Source organism: Leopardus geoffroyi, chromosome B1 (assembly GCF_018350155.1).
Source record: "Leopardus geoffroyi isolate Oge1 chromosome B1, O.geoffroyi_Oge1_pat1.0, whole genome shotgun sequence".
In the NCBI taxonomy this organism is placed as follows: domain Eukaryota; kingdom Metazoa; phylum Chordata; class Mammalia; order Carnivora; family Felidae; genus Leopardus; species Leopardus geoffroyi.
This window is the reverse complement of record NC_059327.1, coordinates 81,288-105,262: the sequence shown is the minus strand read 5'-3', so window position 1 is coordinate 105,262 and position 23,975 is coordinate 81,288. Positions and strand designations below refer to the sequence as shown.

Genomic DNA, 23,975 nt, shown 5'->3' with positions numbered 1-23,975 from the left:
TTACCCAAAAAATATAAAAGCACTAACTCACAGGGATACATGCACCCTTTGTTTGTTGTAGCATTAGTTACGAGAGCCAAGATATGGAAGCAGCCCAAGCGTCCACTGACCAATGGATGGATGAAGGAGAAGTGGTGTATACACAATGGAATATCACTCAGCCATAAAAAGAATGAAATCTTGCCATTTTCAATGACGTGGATGGAGCTAGAGTACATTATGCTGAGCAAAATAAGTCAAAGACAAATACCAAATGACTTCATTCACATGTGGAATTTAAGAAACCAAGATGAGCAAGGGGAAAAAAAAGTGGCAAAGCTAAGAAACAGACTCTTAACTATAAAGAACAAACTCATGGTCACCAGAGGGGGAGATAGGTGGGCAATGGGTGAAACAGGGGATAGGGATTAAGGAGTACACGTCTCATGATGAAAAAAATAATAAAATGATTTCTTAAAAATGAAAATCAGATGTCCTCCCTGTTAAAAATACAGAGTTGGTAATTATGCAAATGCAAAATTAAAATATACAGTCAAACTGAGGTGGCTGGGTGACTCAGTTGGTTGAGTGTCCGAATTCAGCTCAGGTCATGATCTTGCAATTTGTGGGTTCGAGCCCGGCATCGGGCTCTGTGCTGACATCTCAGAGCCTGGAGCCTGCTTTGGATTGTGTCTCCCTCTCTCCCTGCCCGTCCCCCACTCACGCTCTGTCTCTCTCTCTCAAAAGCAAACATTAAAAACAATTTTTAAAAAATATATACAGTAAAATCAATTACTAGATCCGTAACACCTTGAAGGAAGAAGCCCTGAGAGCTTCCTAATCCTTCGGATGTTCAAATAGCATCTGTGGTAGAGACTGCCAGTCACCATCCCCGCTTCCGTGTTCACAGCATCTCTGAGGTTTATCTGAACACACAGCTGTGCATCAGAGAGACCACGCCCCCTAGTTCCCATGCATCTCATGCTCCAGCCAAGATGTGAGCAAATGTGACACACGTGTCCTGCTCCTCTCCTGCCCTGCTGACTGGACCGTGGGTGATACGCCCCCTTCGACGGTGCAGAAGGGCCAGCAGAGCACCAGCACAGAATGTCTTTCCATCCCTGAGCAGAGTCACTACACCAACTCGGGATTTCCAGGGAGAGAAACAGACTTCCTGTCTCGTGCAAGCCACTGTCATCAGGAGTCTCGGATACATGCTGCCAAGACCGTATCTTCGTTTCCTGAGCTCCTCAGCTATAATGTGGGGTCGATGGTAATCCCGTTTCCCCAGATTACTGTAAAGGTTACCTGGTTTACGTAGAAGAGAGCAGCACCTGTTGGTGGGCACTACACAGTCTACTGTGTGTCTGGGCAAACTCAGCCAGAGTACAAGTTATGGAGCTTTTCTGGGACTTCAAAAATAGAAACCATAAATGTTAGGCGGGCAGATGGCGTGGTTCTGCTGTAACTTACATGCTGTGACTCAGGTTGCGCTGGTTATTCTCTCTCTCAAGTTCCCGACTCCAGGATTCACATCTCTTCCATCCATCTTCTGTTTTAATCCAGCTCCATCCAGGAGATCTCCAGTCCTGACCCAAAAATGGCATAGTTCCCCTGTAAAAGAATTTATGTTAAGAATTTGTGGAATTAGCAAGTTTCCTTTCATTCAGAACATTTGTTTTAATGTTTATTTTTGAGAAAGAGAACGTGTGCACACACACGTGTGCACAAGTGGGGGAGGGGCAGAGAGCGAGAGAGACAGAATCAGAGGCAGGATCCAGGCTCTGAGCTGTCAATGCGGGGCTCGAACCCACGAACTGTGAGATCATGACCTGAAGCTGAAGTCAGATGCTCAACCAACTGAGCCACCCAGGTGGCCCCTCATTTTTAAAGAATGTTTGTTTTGAAAGAGCAGAGGGGAGGGACAGAGAGAGAGAGAGAGAAAGAGAGAATCCCAAGCAGGCTTTGCGCTGTGTAACACAGGGCTTGATGTCACAAATCAAAGATCATGACTTGAGTTGATATGAAGAGTCAGGATGCTTGACCAACTTGAGCCACCCAGGCGCCCTGAGAACATTGATTGATTCTAAAGAATAAAGCTCTTAATATTGAAATGTCTGCATGTGCCTTAAATGCTGGCTAGACACAGGGGAGCAAAGAGGACACAGTACCTCAGCTGCACCAAAATGATAAGAAGGGCTACATATTGGTGGACGCACTAGCCCAACGTTGCATCTGTCAGGAAAGGTTTACCTGAGGGACCATCTCAGCTGGGACCTGGAGAACAAGTAGGAGTCGAGGAGTGAGGAAGAACGGGAGCATTACGGCCAACAGAAAAACTCTCTCCACCAGAATTAGAAGCAACGTAACACGAGACATATTTGTGTTCAGCGCTGTATGTGCGTCAACCTGGTTGCAGCTCACAGTAGGACAGCAGGCATAGGGAGCTGTGAGAAGGGAGACCGGAGCAGTGCCCAAGTCAGACGACTGGACTTTCCTGCAAGGGCAGCGAGGGGCCCAGAAAGGAACTTCCGCAGGTACACGATTCGATTAGACCCAAGTGTTACAAAAGCCTCAGGGTCCCACTGTGAGGACGGAGGTCGGGGGACACGTGGCGGGAAGAAGAGTTAGGACTGGCTGTTATGGAATACAAGCCTTTACGAGGTGCAAGAGTAGGGCTGCAGAAGACACAGATGCTAGAAGCACTTAGGAGGCAGGGTCACCAGCAATCAAGGCCTTGTTTGTCTTGCTCTCTGGCGCTAAGGGGACCAGCTACCACACGCTCAGCTATGCCCGGGAGAGGCCCGTGGGGCACGGAGCAACCCCAGGCTGGCTGCACGTGTGAGGGGAAGTCAGAGAGACAGATTTGAGTTTGTTGAACCTGCCTCTGAGATAAGGAATAAAGAAAGAAGAGACGTTAATTTCAGTTTTGGACAGGCCTGTCAGATCTACTGAGTCCGTGGCGACAGGACAGCACTATACTAGAATCCGCGTATAGGGACCCAGGTATAAAAATCATGACCTTCAGGGCACCTCGGTGGCTCAGTCGGTTAAGTGTCCGACTCCTGGTTTCGGCTCAGGTCATGATTCCACAGTTCATAAGTTTGAGTCCCACACTGGGCTCTATGCTGACAGCATGGAGCCTGCTTGGGATTCTCTCTCTTTCTGCCCCTCCCCTGCTGGCTCTCTCAAAATAAATAACTTTATAACTTGGTGACAAAAAGAGCTCAAATACTAGCTCTTCCGTTGCCCGGACTTGCCTTCCTGTGGCTCAGTGCTTCTCAACCCTCACTGCGCATTAACCTGACAGTCTTAGAAGCTTTTAGAAAATACAAGTGCTTTGGGAGCCTGGGTGGCGCAGTCGGTTAAGCGTCCGACTTCAGCCAGGTCACGATCTCGCGGTCCGTGAGTTTGAGCCCCGCGTCAGGCTCTGGGCTGATGGCTCAGAGCCTGGAGCCTGTTTCTGATTCTGTGTCTCCCTCTCTCTCTGCCCCTCCCCCGGTCATGCTCTGTCTCTCTCTGTCCCAAAAATAAATAAACGTTGAAAAAAAAAAATTTTTTTTTTAAATAAAAAAAAAAAAAAAGAAAATACAAGTGCTTGGCTTCATTCCAGACAATTAAATACAAGTATTTGTGCGTGACAGGTAAGTGAATTTTTTTTTTTAACAATGCCAGGCACACAAGGGAGCTCAACAAACACTGAATGGATGCATATACAGATCCATCGCTCAGAAGAGACAATAAGGCTGGAGAACACAATAGGAAAACCGTCAGCATTCAGGTAGTCATCAAAGCCATAGGAATAATACCTATGGAATGATACCTAGGGATGTTTCCCCCACAGAGAATAACAGTGGGAAAAAAAAAACAGAGGCAAGGGAAAAACTCTAAGGGACAATGACATTTAAGAGACAAGCAGATAAAGATGAGCCAAGAAAGGAAATTGAAAAGCAAGAGCCTGGGGCCCCTGGGTTGCGCAGTCGGTTAAGCGTCCGACTTCAGCCAGGTCACGATCTCGCGGTCCGTGAGTTCGAGCCCCGCGTCAGTCTCTGGGCTGATGGCTCAGAGCCTGGAGCCTGTTTCCGATTCTGTGTCTCCCTCTCTCTCTGCCCCTCCCCCGTTCATGCTCTGTCTCTCTCTGTCCCAAAAATAAATAAACGTTGAAAAAAAAAATTTAAAAAAAAAAAAAAAAGAAAAAAGAAAAGGAAGAGCCTAAGAGGTAGGCGGTAGGGAGCAGGAAGTCAAGAGAAGAATGTATTTCAAATGACTGGCAGAAAGGAAAACATTATTAACAGGCTAGTATGGTAAATATTCAAAAGTGTATATTGAATTTAGCTACAAAAACATAACTGATAGCTCAACCAAAAATAGTTTCAATAGAATAATGTATTATATTAATCTCAGGTCCAAAGTAGACTTGGAGCATTTCTCTAATGTATGGTATTTCTAACACAGAGTACCTGAGTGATGAAAGTTTTTCAAATATAATCTCCCAGCTATATCATAACTAACAAAAAACAGGCTACTAGATAGACTTTGATACTGCCTTAGAAGAGACAAAAAAAGCAAAGTCCAAGTCTTCGGCAACATTGCTGGGTCAATTCTACATGCTTATTTCCCTAAATGGCATATGAAATGTTCTTGTATACCAAGAGGATCTCAAAACCCCACTCAACTTGAGTTTCCAGCAAGAACACATCTTTTATAGTCACATATTCATTCACTTAAATTCTTACTTTAGAAAGTACTTAAATATCCCTATTTAAATACCAGCACTATTTTGGTAAGCATCATCTTGCAGACTTGTTTCAAGCTACCAACTACCCTAAAATGCAAAAGCTACCACCCATGTCTAGTCAATTCAGTTAACTAGAATCGTCTCCAATAGTATACAATGATTTTCTAAATTTTCACGAAGCTTCAGATATAGTCCAGAGAACACTCCTAACCCAAGAAGGCAAGATGCTCTGAAACAGTTTAGTCTCATAAGACACACACGAGGGAACAATGTGTACGAGGACCATCTCTGAGATCTCTCATTATCACAGATTTGGAAAAATCCGTGTTTAAAAAAACTGGCAACCATGCAGAATACTGCTAAACAGACCAAACATAGGGGTGCCTGGGTGGCTCAGTCGGCTCAGGTCATGATCTCACAGTTTGTGAGTTCAAGCCCCACATCAGGCTCTGTGCACAGAGCCTGCTTCAGATCCTCTGTCCCCCACCCCCTCTCTGCCCTTACCCCGCTCTTTCTTTCAAAAGTAAACATTTTAAAAAATAAATAAATGGGAGCATCTGGGTCCTGCTTCGGATTCTGGGTCCTGCTTCAGATCCTGTGTTACCCTCTCTCTTGCCCCTTCCCCACTCACACGCACACGCTCTCTCTGTTAAAAATAAACATTATGGGGCGCCTGGGTGGCGCAGTCGGTTAAGCGTCCGACTTCAGCCAGGTCACGATCTCGCGGTCCGTGAGTTCGAGCCCCGCATCGGGCTCTGGGCTGATGGCTCGGAGCCTGGAGCCTGTTTCCGATTCTGTGTCTCCCTCTCTCTCTGCACCTCCCCCATTCATGCTCTGTCTCTCTCTGTCCCAAAAATGAATAAACGTTGAAAAAAAAAAAATTAAAAAAAAAAAAATAAACATTAAAAAATAAATTAAAAAGACAATGCAAGTGAGAAAACACACAATGTATGGAAATATATTTTAAAACCATAAAAAAATGTGTATGTATGTACTGAGTGAGAGAATAACTAAAAGAAATTCAAAGTAAAAATCTAGCCATCTAGGACCTCTGAAGAAAAACTAGGACATGATCTTGGCCTTAAAGCCCATGGTTAGATCTTAAGTGGAGAGACTAGGGAAAAATACCAATCCCAGAAATGGTGGGCAAAAAGAAACGAAGATGGGAATACAAGTGACACCTTTCAGAATAGTGAACAGAACAGGTCGGTAGGAGAGAAATCTTTGGGAAGGCTGGTAGGTAGGGTGGAAAGGTGTTCAGAAGCCTTGAATATCAAAGGTGTTTAGACTTTATTCTCCAAATAAAAGTTTTTGGGCAATGTGGTGATGTGAGCAGTGTTGTTCTGAGAATGATCTGCCTGGGTCTGTGGAGAAGACGGAACGGGAGGGTGGAGGCGGAAAGCACAAGTAATCAAGCAAGAGAAAGCTCTGCGGACACCTCCACTAACACACTTTCTTAAAAGATGATGACGCACGTTGTACTTGTCTAGTCAGGCACTAGGCCCACTCACCACTTCATACACTTCTATTCAGGCCTCAAAAGCAACTTCTATGACGTTTAACCAAAGTTTTCAGTGTAAAGAGTCAGCTTAGTATTTCAAGTAAGATAATCGACTCTTTTGCAACTACCTCTGTGAGCAATGAATGGTTAGCCTGAATATTTCACATGTAGGTGTTTGTACTTACAGGGATTGGAAGGAATGAAATGCAGCTACATAAAAAACAGTACATTTCTGGGGCACCTGGGTGGCTCAGTCGGTTGAGCGGCAGACTTAGGCTCACATCATGATCTCGTGGTTCATGAGTTCAAGCCCTACATCGGGCTCACTGCTGATAGTGTGGAGCCTGCTTCAGATTCCCTGTCCCTCTCTCTGCCCCTCCTCCACTGGTGCTCTCTCAAAAATAAAACATTTTTAAAAAATAGTACATTTCCAAGGTTTTTATTTTCAACACCGAGGAAAAGATTTGTTCTGCTGTAGACATGAGGATTCCAGAGATTTGACATATTATCTTCTTTGGGTCACAATGAAGCTTCATTTTAAGGTGTAATCCTATACAGTTCATAAACTAAAGCAGACTCTGGAAGAAGACTTATTAGAAACAACAAAAAGCCATCAGGGAAAAGCAAGAAGCAAAATGGACAAGAAGCAATGTGAAAGGTCTGGTACCAAATTTTCAAAAATACTCCCAACCTGAGCCATCTAAATTTGCAGATCAGAACTACTACTAAACTTCTGGAATGATGAACCCATCACTTTTGACAGAAATATATTTATCTGTCTTGCTAAAGACCTGAATTGCTACACCTTAATAAATTTTAACTAAAATCACATTTGTTTTGAAAAATTTCAAACACAAAAATAAAAGCAAAACTTACTCCTGAAAATTATTAAGCACGTAAGAGCAGCTACTCGGAGGCGGCTACTCTGTCGTGAAGTAGCTGGTACAATTTGAAATTTTATGCACAGGTCATGCTAACGGATGTCAGAGAGCATAGGGGCTGAACCCTCAAAAATCTTCACTTCATCTCTATTGCACACAGCAGGGCGTGGGGGTGGAAACTCCCAACATGGGAGGCAGGTCAAACCCAGAAAGGTCTTCCTCCAAGCATTTTCCTTTTCTTAACTAATGATACAAGAGCAATGTGTATTAGATCTTAGTATGAGTTAGGCATTCTTATGATCATCTTACCTGTATTATCTCAGCCCTCACACTGCCCTAAAAGATAGAAAACGTTGCCATCCCCCTTTTTACAGGCTTAATTCTCCATTTTACAGATGAAGAAACTGAGGCACAACATCTGGCAGAGCTGGGAGTTACATTCCTACAGTTTCATTCCACGGTCTATGCTCTATGCCTGCATGTTTATAAAAAAATTTTTTTAATGTTTATTTATTTTTGAGAGAGAGAGAGAGAGCGCGCGTGCGCGCGCGTGAGCGGGGGAGGGGCAGAGAGAGAAGAAGACACAGAATCCGAAGCAGGCTCCAGGCTCTGAGCTGTCAGCACAGAGCCCGACGCAGGGCTCGAACTCACAAACCACGAGATCATGACCTGAGCTGAAGCCGGACGCTCAACCGACTGAGCCACCAAGCACCCCATATCCCTGCACGTTTGTAACAGCAATTCATGAGCACCCTGTGAAAACAAAGGTCATAAAACTGTGGTTTTTTTCTTTGTTTTGTTTTTTTTTTTTTTTACTGTTACCTTATATAGATCATATCTGGCGCTGTATGCAAAAGTAATGACTGATCTAAATATAAAAACACTCAGGAAAACATACCAGCCTTGTAAAAGGCTACATGTACTTCACTGTTTGTCTTAAGTTAGGTGAAAAGGAACCACAGGAACGGGTACTCACAGCCCTTATTAAGTTCATCCTCCAGACAGTGAAAGCTGTTCTGTGCAGAGCTCAAGGCAATGCTACACATACTATACTCAGATAAGAAAATCACAGATAATAGCAAGGCAGTTCCACAGTCAAGGAAAATAGCTGGCAAACGAGTTTCTTTTCCCCTTATTTCTTATGTCTTAACATAAACTTTGAGTAACTTCCATTGTTCTGCGTCAAGAAAGACTGGTCCTCAATTTCACAAGCACTTGATCTCTTTCACTACTTTCTTATCCTTACAAGATTTCCAAGCAATTTAGAGCCAAACGTGAACACGGCTTATAAGCACGGAAGAACTTGATGCCGAAAGAACCTCAAGAGATGGTGAGTGGTGGATTGAGAATCAGAAATGGGATTTACTGAAACAAGGCCTGAGTGAGGATCACAGAGGCTTCCAAGAAACAGAGACCAGGAAATAAAGAGGGAAACTAAAAAGGAAGAGGAGTATGAATTCTTAGGAAAGAATGCAAAAACGTGTATTCTGATTAGGGATGGAGGTTACAGATTTGGAAAAGGCAAGAAATGAGGGTTTCCAGAGAAAAGAACAGATTCTTAAGAACATCCTACTAAAGAATGAATGGGTGAACCAAGAAGTTAAAGAGGAAATTAAAAAGCATATGGAAGTCAATGAAATAACACCACAACCCAAAACCTCTGGGACACAGCAAAGGCGGTCATAAGAGGAAAGTATAGAGCAATCCAGGCCTTCCTAAAGAAGGAAGAAAGATCTCAGATACACAAACTAACCTTTTGCCTTAAGGAGCTAGAAAAAGAATAGCAAATAAAACCCAAAACCAGCAGAAGACAGGAAATAATAAAGATTAGAGCAAAAATTAATGCTATCGAAGCCAAAACAAAAACAAAACGAAACAAAAACAAAAACAAAACAAAAAAAAAAAACAGTAGAACAGATCAATGAAACCAGAAGCTGGTTCTTTGAAAGAATTAACAAAATTGATAAACCACTAGCCACTTTGATCAAGAAGAAAAAGGAAAGGACCCAAATAAATAAAATCAAGAATGAAAGAGAAGAGATCACAACCAACACAGCAGAAATAAAAACAATAAGAGAATATTATGAGCAATTATATGCCAATAAAATGGGTAATCTGGAAGAAACAGACAAATTCCCAGGAACATATACACTACCAAAACCGAAACAGGAAGAAATAGAAAATTTGAACAGACCCATAACCAGTAAGGAAATCAAATTAGTAAATCAAAAATCTGCCAAAAAACAAGAGTCCAGGGCCGGATGGCTTTCCAGGGGAATTCTACCAAACATTTAAGGAAGAGCTAACACCTATTCTCTTGAAGGTGTTCCAAAAAATAGAAATGGAAGGAAAACTTCCAAACTCTTTCTATGAAGCCAGCATTACCTTGATTCCAAAACCAGACAGAGACCCTACTAAAAAGGAAGACAATAGACCAATTTCCCTGATGAACATGGATGCAAAAATCCTTAACAAGATATTAGCCAACCAGATCCAACAATACATTAAAAAAATTATTCGCCCACAACCAAGTGGGATTTCTACCTGGGATGCAGGGCTGGTTCAATATCTGCAAAACAACGCAATTCATCACATCAATAAAAGAAAAGACAAGAACCATATGATCCTCTCAGTAGATGCAAAGAAAGCATTTGACAAAATACAGCATCCTTTCTTGATAAAAACCCTCAAGAAAGTAGGGATAGAAGGAGCATACCTTCAGATCACAAAGCCATACATGAACAACCCAACACTAATATCATCCTCAATGGGGAAAAACAGAGCTTTCCCCCTAAGGTCAGGAACAAGACAGGGATGTCCACTCTCGCCACGGTTATTCAACATAGTATTGGAAGTCTTAGCCTCTGCCATCAGACAACACAAAGAAATAAAAGGCATCCAAATCAGCCAGAAGGAAGTCAAACTTGCACTCTTCACAGGTGACATGGTACTCTATATGGAAAACCCAAAAGATTCCACCAAAAAACTGCTAGAATTGATTCACGAATTCAGCAAAGTTGCAGGATATAAAATCAACACACAGAAATCAGTTGCATTCCTATACACCAACAATGAAACGACAGAAAGAGAAATCAAGGAATGGATCCCATTTACAGTTGCACAAAAAACCATAAAATACCTAGGAATAAATCCAACCAAAGAGGTGAAAAGTCCATATGCTGAGAACTATAGGAAGCATATGAAAGAAATTAAAGAAGACACAAAAAAAATGGAAAAAGATTCCATGCTCCTGGATAGAACAAATATTGTTAAAAGGTCGATACTATCCAAGGCAACCTACATATTCAATGCAATCCCTATCAAAATAACACCAGCATTCTTCATAGAGCTAGAACAAATAATCCTAAAATTTGTATGGAACCAGAAAAGACCCCGAATAGCCAAAGCAATCTTGAAAAAGAAAACCAAAGCAGGAGGCATCACAATCCCAGACTTCAAGCTATACTACAAAGCCGTCATCATCAAGACAGTATGGGACTGGCACAAGAACAGACACTCAGATCAATGGAACAGAATAGAGAACCCAGAAATGGACCCACAAGCGTATGGCCAACTAACCTTCGACAAAGCAGGAAAGAATATCCAATGAATAAAGACAGTCTCTTCAGCAAGTGGTGCTGGGAACACTGGACAGCGACATGCAGAAGAATGGACCTGGACCACTTCCTCACACCATACACAAAAACTCAAAATGGATGAAAGACCTCAATGTCAGACAGGAAGCCATCAAAATCCTCAAGGAGAAAGCAGGCAAAAACCTCTTTGATCTTGGCCTCAGCAACTCCTTACTCAACACGTCTCCAGAGGCAAGGGAAACAAAAGAAAAATGAACTACTGGGACCTCATCAAAATAAAAAGCTTCTGCACAGCGAAGGAAACAATCAGCAAAACTAAAAGGCAACCGACAGAATGGGAAGAGATTTTGCAAATGACATATCAGATAAAGGGTTAGTATCCAAAATCTACAAAGAACTTATCAAACTCAGCATCCAGAGAACAAACAATCCTGGGAAGAAACGGGCAAAAGACATGAATAGACACTCCTCCAAAGAAGACATCCAGATGGCCAACCGACACATGAAAAAAATGCTCAACATCACTCATCATCAGGGAAATACAAATCAAAACCACAAGGAGATACCACCTGACACCTGTCAGAATGGCTAACATTAACAACTCAGGCAACAACACATGTTGGTGAGGATGTGGAAAGAGGATCTCTTTTGCATTGCTGGTGGGAATGCAAGCTGGTGCGGCCACTCTGGAAAACAGTATGGAGGTTCCTCAAAAAACTAAAAATAGAACTACCCTACAACCCAGGAATTGCACTACTAGGCATTTATCCAAGGGATCCAGGTGTGCTGTTTCAAAGGGACACATGCACCCCCATGTATATAGCAGCACTATCAACAATAGCCAAAGTATGGAAAGAGCCCAGATGTCCGTTGATGGATGAACGGATAAAGAAGATGTGGTAGATATATACAATGGAGTATTACCCGGCAATCAAAAAGAATGAAATCTTGTCATTTGCGACTATGTGGATGGAACTGGAAGGTATTAAGCTAAGTGAAATTAGTCAGAGAAAGACAAAAATCACATGACTTCACTCATATGGACTTTAAGAGACAAAACAGACGAACACAAGGGAAAGAAAAAAAATAAAACAGGGAAGGGGACAAAACAGAAGAGACTCATAAATATGGAGAACAAACTGAGGGCTGCTGGAAGGTTCGCGGGAGGGGGGATGGGCTAAATGGGTAAGGGGCACTACGGAATCTACTCCTGAAATCATTGTTGCACTATATGCTAACTCATTTAGATGTAGTTTTTAAAAAATAAAAAAATAAAACAAGTTTAAAAAAAAAAAGGAAAGAACGGATCGGATTCTTCAGATGCGTGAGTTTTCAGAGTCTGAATAGGCCCACAGAGAGCAGTGGAATCCAGCAGGAAGGGTCCAAACGGAGTTCACAGTGAAGAGGAGGACGCAAAGCCCAGGCGTCAGCTGAGAGCGCAGGGAGTCAGGCACTGGGAGGATGACAGAGCCACGGACGAGGACAGGGGACCGAGGACCGCGCAGCAGGTGCGGCGCGGTGTAGACGAGGGCAGGGGACCCAAGACCGCGTAGCAGGTGCGGTGCGGATAAGGAGCGCAGGGAGCAGGGGGTATCTCTGGGAGGAGAGGCTCGGGGCACGGGGCCACCGGCTCCAAGACACGGAGGAGCCCCGGGAACAGCTGAGAAGGCGGGGACGCGCAGACCCCGAGGGAGGCGCCCCCAGAGGGGGAGCGCTGGGCGCGGCGGAATCGCGGGCGTGCGGGGTGGGCGGCGGGCAACGGAGGCCGCGCCGCGCAACGGAGGACCGCCTCTGTTCCCCACCCGGCGCGCCGAGGGTCCCCAACCCTACCTGGCGCGGGGCGGGCTGGGGGGAGGGGGGATCGCCGTCCCCACCTGGAGCGCAGACGCCCTCGGTCCCCACCTGACGGCCGAGCGGAGGTTTATTGCCGGAAGTCGTCCACCGCCTACTGGGGAGCGCTGACAAGAAGCCCCGCCCCGGGCCGCGCTGATTGGCAGGTGCGGCTCCGCGTGGCCGTGTTGCTACCCGGCTCCCCGAGGCCGAGCCGCGCGCGTGCGCAGTGGGCACCGCCGCCGCCTTTCTGCGCGTGCTCAGTGGGTGCAGCTGGTCTGCAGACCCCCGCGGGCGTGGCGCGGCGTCCCCGCGTGGGAGGGCGCGCGTGCTTCCTGTGCGCGCTCCTGAGGGTGCAGCGGAGAGGGGCTGGGAGGACCGGTTCGCGGAGGGTACCCGGGACCTACCCGCTGTCTGCTCCAGTTTCCAACCGCTGCTCTCCCGGAAACGCCTCAATGTCAGAAATGCACTTTACATTTGCCCCCAGCCTCTGGCACGCCAGTTACCTTTTGTACTTAAGCTGAAGGCTCAAGCATTTTCCGTTTATAGACGATTTACGGTATTGAGATCTTTCAGGAAGGGTGGAGACGCCCCGGAGGGTCTTCTTGCACCTGTGGGCTTTTCCAATCACTAAACAAGAACGTTGGTGTTGGTGGAAGGGGAGCAAAGAGGAAGGCCGGCGAGTCAGGTGGCTGAGCTGAGTCCCAGCCAGACTTCGGAGGCTTGCAGGCGGCAATGGCTAGTGATGAGCTGTGGCAATGAGTAAGGCTTCACCACGCCCCATTTTCCCAGAAGTAAAACAAGAATTAAATGACTTAATAGAAAACCCTTGAAACCATGCCTGGCATACAGTGAGCAATAAATAGGTACTTGATTTTAGTATTTGTCTTTATCAAATGTTTTTATATTTGGAACACATTGCAGCAAGCATATACTAGGTATTCAGATCTTGGAAAAATACTTTTGTAAATTATTTGATGTGCTTGTTACAGTAGCATTCTTTGACTATGCAGTTTTAAAATAATGTAAAAGTGATTATGGCCCTGGGCGCCTGGGTGGCTCAGTCAGTTAAGCTTTGGACTCTTGGTTTCTACTCAGTTCCTGAGTTCCAGACCCGCATCAGACTCTGGACCCATAGTGTGGAGCCTGCTTGGGATTCTCTCTCCCTCCCTCCCTCCCTCCCTCCCCCCCCCTCTCTCTCTCTCTCTCTCCCCCCCCCCCCCCCTTCTCTCTCTCTCAATAAACAAACTTTAAAAAGTGAGTGTGGACCGAAGACAGCAATACTGCCCACATGTCCATGGTTCAGAACTGTCACCCTCCTTCCCGTTTCCCTCTCCTGACCCCTCCCTCACTCCCTTTCACAGCTGCAAGTTATTCCATTACCTGGGTATAGCATAGTTTAAAATCTTCTACATGGATGGGCATTAGGTTCTTTCCAATATTTTGCCATTAGAAATACCCAATTAATAACTGTATGGTTTTTCTGTTTATTTTAAAACTTGTAGAGGCATATTTGCAAGTAAATTACTGTAATTAGGATTGTTGCATCAGGGATAACTGGATATAAAATTTTGGTAGATATTGCCAGGCCAAACCCATTACCGCCATGGAGGCCATAAGAACAGTATTAAGTTTAGCCTAATTCGCCAACACCCACATAACTCCTTGTGAAGGAATCCCACTGGTGGGCTGACAGGAGGCAAAGTACCTGGAATCCACCGAGTACAAGGTGGAGTCCCCACACAGTAACATCAGGAGAAGCCACAGAGAAGTTCAGATTCATTCTGCTCCACAGATATCTCTGACCGCACACTTTGCTCCCATCATTTACTCTATGCTCACAGAAGATAAGCAGGTGCACTGCCCTCTGGAAAGTCCACCAGTGGAGAAGAAAACAGGAGAAGGGCAAGGAATATTGCTTCTACGAAGTTGAGGTGTGGCTGGGGATCGTGGAAGAGTCACCCAGGGGGTGGAAGCTCAGTGTGGGGAAATCGTACCCTGAGAAGAGGTGCCTACTTCCCCAAGACTGCACAGGCATTCAATTTATCCAACAAGTTTATCTATTTGGGTGAGGGAAAACATCAAATTTCTCTTCTTTAAAATAACCCAATTCTGATAACATGTAAGGATTTGGGAACATTTAAGCTCATTGCAGTTCCTCCCCGAAGTTGGGGTCTCTCCTAGCAGAGAGCTGGGGCAGCCACTGGTCACAGGCAGTGCTGGGTGCCTCCATACCTCACCGGGCAGTGGGGTGATGGGCCAACACACTGACGCCCCTGCTTCTGGAAGCACACTATACAGCCATCTCCCTGACCTCCCCAAATGCTGCTCAGAACAGGGTGAGCATCCCTGATCCTCTTGGCACAAGCTTGACTTAGTCCCCGCAAGGCTCAGGGAATGGTCTTTCTTCTTGTTCTACCCTCTCGGGAACACATGTTTTGTGGAGTCTTCATGCAACATATAGAGACTAATTCAGCTTTCTACAGTATACCGAGGGAAAGTACACCAAACCAAATCACCAAAACAAAACCCTCTAACCTTGATGGAGAACCGGTAGGGGAAAATATAAATTAGTGTCTCCAGTGTGTGGTCGTGCAGGCTACATGCTAGGTGCCGTGAGAGATGCTGCGAATACAAATGAACTCAGTTGTCAAGAGCTCACAACTTAATGCAGATATAGGGGTGGCAAATACACAGAAAATGGAGGATGAGGGCTACAAGGAGGTACAAAATGACAAGGACACCCAGGGGCAAGAACAACCCCCTCTGACAGAGATGCCTCCAGGAAGGCACTGGAAGGTCACACGGACTGTGAACTTCAGAAGCCAACGGGCAGCAGCAGTGAGGCGGGAGACAGGGTCGGGCAATCTTTTTGTTTGCGTATTTGTTTCAAATTTCCTCTTGGTGTTGAGTCTCCCTATACTTCAGATAGGGGTTAGAGTAGAATTTTAGGGTTGTAAACTACGTTGGTGGCCAGGAATGCATGGGACAGGTGAGACATCAGAACGGGGAGGCTCATGTGAAGAAAACAGCCGCTCACGGGGGTCTCCTCCACTGACTTCTGAAACTCTACTTGACCAACAAAACGTATCTCCAGCAGGATTCATCCTGATAGTAGCCAGCTTGCAGCCCCACAACACAGTGTTCAGCTCTGAAAACTTTTCTGTTCAGCCCAGCACGAAGCCACAGCCGGGCTGACCCCACTGCCCAACTGAGCGTCATAGCAGAACTGGAACACACACTTTGGAGTTCAACAGACTTGGGACAATCGTGTGGACGCCTAGATATGCAATTTGGGGCAAGCGACTTAACCTCCGGAGCCTTGGTTTCTCACCTGGAAATAAAGGTACTGGTATCTACCTCTCAGGCTATTAGGAATGTTAAATGTATTAATATTCGTCTCCATTCATCCAGCAAACTTTACTTCCCTCTACCTTTCCTGCGCATGTTAGGCAGTGAACCAATCTACATGTAAAAGGTCAGGCTACCAAGACCGCATATTTATCCATATATTTACATTAATACATATGGCCCAGCACATCCTACTCCTAGACATTTATCAAAGATAAAACAGGTTCCCAAGAAGCACATGCAGTGTTAGCACCATAGTCGTAGCTGTAGTCAGTGGAACGTCCTAGAGATCTATCCACAGGAGAGTGTATTAACTGTGGTGTATTCAAACAATGGAGTACTACACCCCAATATAAAAAACAATGTAATACTGATAGATGCAACAAAACAGTTGATTAGCAAGAATATTATCTTAGTGAAAAGAATACAGACACAAAAAAGTATATACTGTATGCTTTACAGGATTCATTCACATGAAATTCTAGAATAGGCAGAAGTAACCTGTGAGGATAGAAATCCCATCAGCAGTGACTTTGGGACTAAGGGAAGTGACAGAGGCAGCTTTCTGGGACTATGGAAATGTTTGGTGTCGTTTGGGGCAAGAATATGAATATGTTAAATCTGATTTCCCACTTCACTCTGGTATACCTCAACAGACCAGTATGTATTTTTTTACTTTAGGAAGAACATTTCTAACATATTCCTAGTCAAATCTTACCCAACATTTTGAATAATAATAAAAAAAAAAACACCAAACCAACAACTACATTGAGTGCTTACCCCATACCCAGAATCATATTAAGAGTTGTGGGAAATGCAGAAAATGTGGAGACCTTCTGTGACCTCTGGGAGCTTATGTTCTGTGATTTGTGAGGCAGGAAGTATATTTGAGAACGATTAAAGAGCAATACCAAGATGTCGAACCCAAGGAGGGGTCAAAGCAGTTGCACAAATAGGGAAAAATGTTGATAGGGGGTCATATGTACGAAGAAATCCTGGTAACTGAGGAGAGTCCAAGGAGGATACTAAAATTCACTTCGGTAGGTGAGAGATGAAAAACAATTTCATAGCTGAGTATGGAATCCAACAGGGCAATGTTTTTTGTAACGTCTCTTGGAGACACTCACTTTCCTCTAATGGTAAATCCTGGAGACCAGTTACTCCAACCTAGAAATAAGAATGCAGATCTCTAAGTACCTCCCAGTTCTGGGAACTTGAAACGTTATCCACAGCTTGAAGGGCACATCTGCACGGGGTCCCACATGGTTCTTGGCTTGTTTATGTGACCCTGTTCCAAGAGACTTGGATGTAGCAATGACACTGATAATGACGCTATCAGTGGTTAACATTTACTTAGCACTCACTACACACCCGGCTCTGTGCCAAATGCTCTGCTTGACATAGGCTCAAAATAACCTGCAAGGTCAATCCTATTACTATCATGTCTTGGAGAGGAGACTCCTGAAGCTCCCAGAAAGCTAAGCACGTTGTCAGGACCCTACAGGGAGGCTGAAGTGGATGCAGGGTTGGATTCTGGCTCGTCTAATCTAGTAACTGCTTTTCCACCATCCCTGGGAAGGACCTTCCCGAGCAGGCCCCGGGTACATATTATCCTTACCATTCACTAGACAACCATAGTATCTTGTAACTTCCTTCAGTTACTTAAGTCCCAAGCCAGCCCTGCCTCAGACTTAAAAAACAACAAAAAAACCTCAGTTCTTCATCAAGACCATAAGCTCTCTGAAGACAAGGACTCAAGTCTCCCATGCTTGTTGGAAGCCTGCAAATCTCACCTTCTGCAGAGAGGGGAGACAGAAGAGTAACAGACTGGCTACCAGTCACAGCCGGAATTCTTCAATCTAAACAAGGCCACCATTGCTGAAACACTAGAACAGTCCAGCCTTCAGAGTCACTCCAAACATTGTAGTGATGTTCCCTGGTCATCTTTATTTCCACAGCAGCCTGTGCTGGTTTTGGCTCCATATTGCTCTACATGAGATCCAAACAATGAAATAAATGAACAACACATTGCTAAAATGGAGAGACACCTTGGCCAGGGAGCCGAGTCCCTCCTGACAGACAAGGCCCGTGTCTTTAGGACTCACATGCAGCTGGTGTAGCGGCTGCAGCCTGCGCACCGGAATCAAGCATCCCACTGCAAAAATGGCTTCTTTCCCCAACACAACAGATGGGTCTCTGTGTCTGTTGTCAGCTGAGCCCGAAATTCCTAGATCCTTCTTCCTATGTCCAAATGCTAGACCACCGTGGTTTGATCTTGGTGGCTGAGGTGCCTGCACCCTTATAACATCATCATCTTTGGGCTGGATCCCCAACTGCTACAGATTTCCAGTCTCCTTAGGTCACCTTGTTCTCTTGCCTGTTATTACTCTGTCCCTCTGCCTAATAAGGGGAAGGGATGACTGACCATATCCTCCCGGAATGGCACAGCCCCAGAGTAATGGACAAGCAAAGTGTATTAAGGGGAGCCTTCCCTAAGGAGGGAGACAGGAGCAGAGCAACACTGGTGGCCCATCAGGAAGCTATGGGAAATGGGAGTTCACCTGTCAACAGAGAGGAGCTGAGCACTGCTGGCTATTTGTACATAGGGTTGGTGAGGGAACCGTGCAACTGGTTAGACACTGGAAGGGGTGGGGGTCAGGGAAGCCAAGAAAAAAAAAAATCAACCACATGGGATAATGTGAGTGAACTCCTTGGCCCTACGGGAAGAGGAGCTCCAAGGACTATCACAAAAGAATCGGGTGAAGTTGTCACTATGAACAGCACAGGCTGTGAAGATTATAGAGGTCTGAAAAATCATGACCCTTGTAGCCTAACGGGAGAGGTCTTCTGGTGTGCGGGCAAACCAGCTTTTCAGAGAAGCGGGGATAGAAGCTCTGGTTGGTAGTGTTTGCTGATTTTTATGGGGTGAACACTCCCACTATGACAAATTTCAAGCTACCAGTGTGAGGTCATTGAATAATGAGGGAAGAGAGGCACTTGGTCAAGTCCGACAAGCAATGTCAGCCAGCTCCAGCACACCTCTCACCTCTGGGTCTATGCCTATTGAAAACTGGTAGCTATTGCTATTTCCCATTTCTTAATGAGACCTCATTCCAGCACATTCTGATAAGAGTGTTTATAAGTGCCAGATTGTCCAGTCATTGCGACTTTTCCAAGTTTCTGGTGAGGGTCACTAGTTGTACCCTCAAATTTCCAAGAAATTTTGTCAGAAGTTTACTGCTCTTTTGATTAAATTAAAAACAACGTTAGGGAAGCAGTATTTTTAATGCACCTGGGCTTTACTAAGTCATTATGATAATGTGTTACATAATTTTGAAAAATTAATTCTCGTGTGGCTATAAGCAATTAAATGATGAAGTGATTGATGGCTACATCAATCGTTCTACCAATAATGTCTGGGAGAAAATGAAGTTAAAGCAAATCCAACTAACGTAGAAAAAGAAAGTGGAATTGAATGGGGGAAAGGTCATCCCAAGTGATTCCTGTCTTTCAGGAGAAAATGTCCAGGACACACGGAAAAGAGAAGGGAACGCAGAAATTTAGCTTCTATGTTCTGATAGAGACCTCAGCTTCATCTGAAGTGAGGATGGAAAGACAGGAAGGAAAAAAGATTCATGTCAATAGGGCTCTGTGTCCTTAGGACCAAGTTGGTGAAAGCCAACGGCGGCCTGGACAGTCGGTCTGTAGAAGGTACAGAATTGGTTTCTGTATACACCGGGACACATGTTTAAAGACAACCAAGTTCAGTGCACCCTGGCTAATTGTAAACAAGGGAGGCACCTCCTGGTGTGGTGACAGCCTTACGTTTTACCTCTGCTCCATGTGCTGACCCAGAGAGCAGAAGTGCCAAACCACCCCCAAGGATAGGTGAAGTAAAACACAGCAAAACATACCAACATTTTTTCCTCAATTTCCCTACAAATGCTCTTTACTTTTACTCCAACATAAAACCTGGGGCGATACAAGTGGTACAAGCCACTGGTGGGTGTAGAACCACTGAAAGCCTAATAGGTTAGGACTATGTTAAGTACAACATGCAACTGCTTGTAACGCCATTCTTGAAAACATTCTTCCTAGGAGAAATTCTCTACTACGTCTGGATGGACTAAAGTAAAGAAAGGCAAATGCCGAAACCAGGAACACATTCAGGCAGGGTACCCAGTCCCAATTGTGTATTTTATACAGATCATGAAAAAAAAGTTTGAGACATATCCAAACTAAAGAGAAGAACTTGGAAAGTTGACTTATACAAAATTAGAGACGCTAACTAGCTCAGTTAAGCAAGTACAAAGGGAATGTGATGATTAACTGCATCTCTGAAGAGTGTTTATACCCCACCCCATTGACGGGGAGATTTGCATGGAGTAATAGAGGGGACAATCTCATATTACTACGAGTTTAGGGAATCCACAGGAGAGTTTTTTTTTTTTTTAAAGCCGGGTGGCTCAGTCAGTTAAGAATCAGACTTCAGGTCATGATCTCACCGTTCATGGGTTCAAGCCCCACATCGGGCTCTGTGCTGACAGCTCAGAGCCTGGAGCCTGTTTCAGATTCTGTGTCTCCCTCGCTCTCTCTGCCCCTCCCTCACTCATGCTCTGTCTCCCTCTGTCTCAAAGATAAACGAACTTTAAAAAAATAAAATAGGGGTACCTGGGTGGCTCAGTCGGTTAAGCGTCCGACTTCGGCTCAGGTCATGATCTCTCAGTCTGTGAGTTCGAGCCCCGCGTCGGGCTCTGTGCTGACAGCTCAGAGCCTGGAGCCTGTTTCAGATTCTGTGTCTCCTTCTCTCTGACCCTCCCCCATTCATGCTCTGTCTCTGTCTCAAAAATAAATAAACGTTAAAAAAATTTTTTTAATAAAATAAAATAAAATCTTCTAAAGCCCACCTTAAAAGAAGATAAAGGACAATTAAAATGTCAATGTTTCAACCTGAATCTAAAAGAATTATCTGTGAACTTGCCTGCGAGGATTTTAAAAGGTAGAGAAATTTCAGGACCAAAATCATGTGTTGTCTTCAACCGAATTCCAGATGGGTATTTTCTAGTCCCACCCAAGCCTGGGGGTTGGGAGCATTTTTCTTCTAAATTACTGTTACCCACCAGATTGTAAAATGCTTTGCCCTCTCTTATTGGAGATGATACTTCCACACGTCCTAGGCCATGGTAATTGGAGGTCACAGGTGTGGTCATTTGGTTGGACCTTGGTGAGACTTAAGCATAGGCAGGGTCTTTCTGCTCTATGATCCATGAGTAACGTGTAGACAGTTACTCATGGAAATTCCAAAGGATCAGTATGGCCACTCTGCTAAAGTGACTCAATAAAGTTGCTCAAATGATATGTCAAAGTCTAAAGACCTTCATTTTTGTGTGTTGAGTACATGGACTCATGTTGAGTGGCTGCAGCAAAAGAAATTGAACATTTAAACTTTGTTCTGCCTTTCGGTTCTGCATATTTTTAAGGCAATGTGGGTATTCTATCCTAGTAGTGCCAAGTCACGTACAGGAAGTGAGTAAATGCAGGTCAGGAAGATTACTATTTCAAGATACTATCTCTCCCTACCAGGAGACAAATTGCACAGATAGAAAATATTCTGTTAGCATGATCAGCCAGACAGCCTCAGTGTTTCCATGGAAAATGGCATGTGTTTTAAAGAAAAATCTTGAGAGGAAAAAATTTATTTTGTACAGATGTCTCTTCTCTGACTGAAGGACAAATATGCAAACATATGTCTACACCAATCAAACTCTAAAAGAAGGAAACACAGATTTACAGCAATTTCTGCTTTTACAAGTGAAGTGCCCTCTTGTTTTACTTTTTATGATCCTTTATGATGGAAAGAAAATTGCCCTGTAGACAGTGTCCACACCGTGTCTTACAAAAACTGCAGCTTAGTGGAAAAGTCTGGAGAATAGGTACTTCGCAGCCGGAGGGCACTGTACCCTGTGAGTGTCCTACATTTACAAATAATGGCTCCCTCCCCTTATCACATCTTAGTTCAAATGTCACCTCCTCATTAGACCCTTAGTATTTCAGTTACAAGCACAACCTCCCCTTACTCAGAACCACCCCCACTGCCCTATTTTTTTCACCGTTTAATATACTGTGTGTTCTACTTCCTAATTGCCCCTAAGATAAAAGCTTTACCGGGGCAGAAATGTTGGTCTCTTTTGTTCATGGATGCATCCCAAGCTCTTAGGACAGTGGCTGGTAAGGAGTAGACACCTAAGAGATACTTGTTGAATGAATGAATGAGTGAATAAATGAATGGAACACATTTCTCATATAAACAATGTTAAATATACAGGTTTTCATTCCAGGCCAAAAGATTCTATTGATCTGACAATATAACTGAAAGAACATATCAGGAGTGTGGATAAAAGAAGATATTTACAGATGCTGTTCCTCATTTACTTGATAAAGTTAGACATCCCTATAGTCTGAATGTCTGTGTCCCCTCAAATTCCTGTGTTGAAGTCCTAATGCTCAATGTAATGGGACTTCCAAAGGTGAGGACTTTGGAATGTGCTTAAGCCATGAGGGTGGGGCTCTCAGGAACTGACTTAGCGTCTTATAAAATAGGCTCCAGAGAGCTCCCTTCTACCATGTGAGGACAGAGAGAGAAGGTGCTGGCCATGGACCAGGAAGAGGGCACCAGATGACCATGCTGGCACTTTGATCTTGGACTGCCCAGCCTCTGGAACTAGAAGAAGTAAATTTCTGTTGTTGATAAGCCACCTATTCTGTGGCATTTTGTTATAGTAGCCTCAATGGACTAAGACAGTGTTCTCCTGACTTCTTACATAGAACTGTAGAACGTTAATTTCCCAAAGCTATCCTGAGGAAGAGGAACAAAGCTGGAGGCATCATGCTTCCCGATTTCAAACTATATTACAAAGCTACAGTAATCCTAACAGTAGGATAGGGGTGCCTGGGTGGCACAGTCAGTTGAGCATCCAACTCCTGATCTCAGCTCAGGTCATGATCTCACAGTTCATCAGTTCAAGCCCCACATTGGGCTCTGTGCTGACAGTGTGAAGTCTGCTTGGAATTCTGTCTCTCCCTCTCTCTTCCCCTCCTCGTGTTCTCTCTCTCTTGCTGTCTCCCCCTCTTAAAAAAATAAACTTAAAAAAAATAAATAGTAGGATATTGGAATAAACACAGACGTGTAGGTCAGTGGAACAGAAAACCTAGAAATAAAAGCCACATATACAAGGTTGATTAGTTTAAGACAAAGAAGCCAAGAGTACAAAATGGAGAAAGGACAGTCTCTTTAACAAATGGTACTGAAAACTGGACCATTCTCTTACACCATACACAAAAATTAACTTAGTGGATTAAAGAGGTGAACATTGGACTTGAAACCATAAAACCCCTAGATGAAACCATAGGCAGAAAGCCAAATTCAACAAATGGAACTACATCAAACTAAAGAACTTCTGCACAGCAAAGGAAAACATCAATAAAATCAAAAGCGATTTACCAAACAGGAAAAAATGTTCATAAATCATCTAATTGATAAGGGGTTAGGAACCAAAATATATAAAGAACTCACACAACTCAAAAAAAAAAAAAAGTCTGAGTTAAAAAATATGGGTGAAGGATCTGAATAGACATTTTTCCAAAGAAGACATACAGATAGCCAACAGACACTTGAAAAGATGCTCAACATCACTCGTCAGGGAAACGCAAATCAAAACCACAGATACAACCTCACACCTTTGGAACGGCTATTACCAAAAAGACAAGAAATAACAACAGTTGGCGAGGATGTGGAGAAAGAGGAACCGTCTTGCCCTGCTGGTGGGAACGTACACTGGTACGGCCACTATGGAAAACAGTATGGAGGCTCCTCAAAAAACTAACAATAGAACTACCCTGCGATCCAGCAACTCCACTCCTGAGCACCGATCCAAAGGATGCAAAAACACTAACGCAAGAAGGTAATATGCACCTCCACATTCATCGCTACATTATTTAAATAGCCAAGACACAAGAGCAAGCTCAATGTATGTTGACAAATGGATAAAGGGGATACGAAGCATGTGCAGACACAACGGAATATCATTCAGCAAGAAGAA

At 44.2% G+C, this 23,975-nt stretch overlaps 1 protein-coding gene across 12 annotated transcripts in view; it reads right to left on the bottom strand.

Annotated features, from left to right (window-relative positions):
* The window catches only part of FBXO25 (F-box protein 25), a 54,391-nt gene extending 41,134 nt beyond the window's left edge, over positions 1–13,257 (bottom strand). For 4 of the 12 annotated variants that reach the window (XM_045451189.1, XM_045451213.1, XM_045451202.1 and 1 more), the window contains exons 1-2: positions 12,526–12,661; positions 1,453–1,593 (exon numbers count right to left, since the gene is read on the bottom strand). In XM_045451189.1, the coding sequence (XP_045307145.1) occupies positions 1,453–1,586 (134 nt within the window). In that variant the 5' untranslated portion in view covers positions 1,587–1,593; positions 12,526–12,661. Of the gene's footprint in view, positions 1–1,452; positions 1,594–12,525 lie in introns of all 12 variants that reach the window. The other 8 variants (XM_045451207.1, XM_045451224.1, XM_045451160.1 and 5 more) reach the window with 6 other exon arrangements.
* Positions 13,258–23,975: the final 10,718 nt, after the last annotated feature.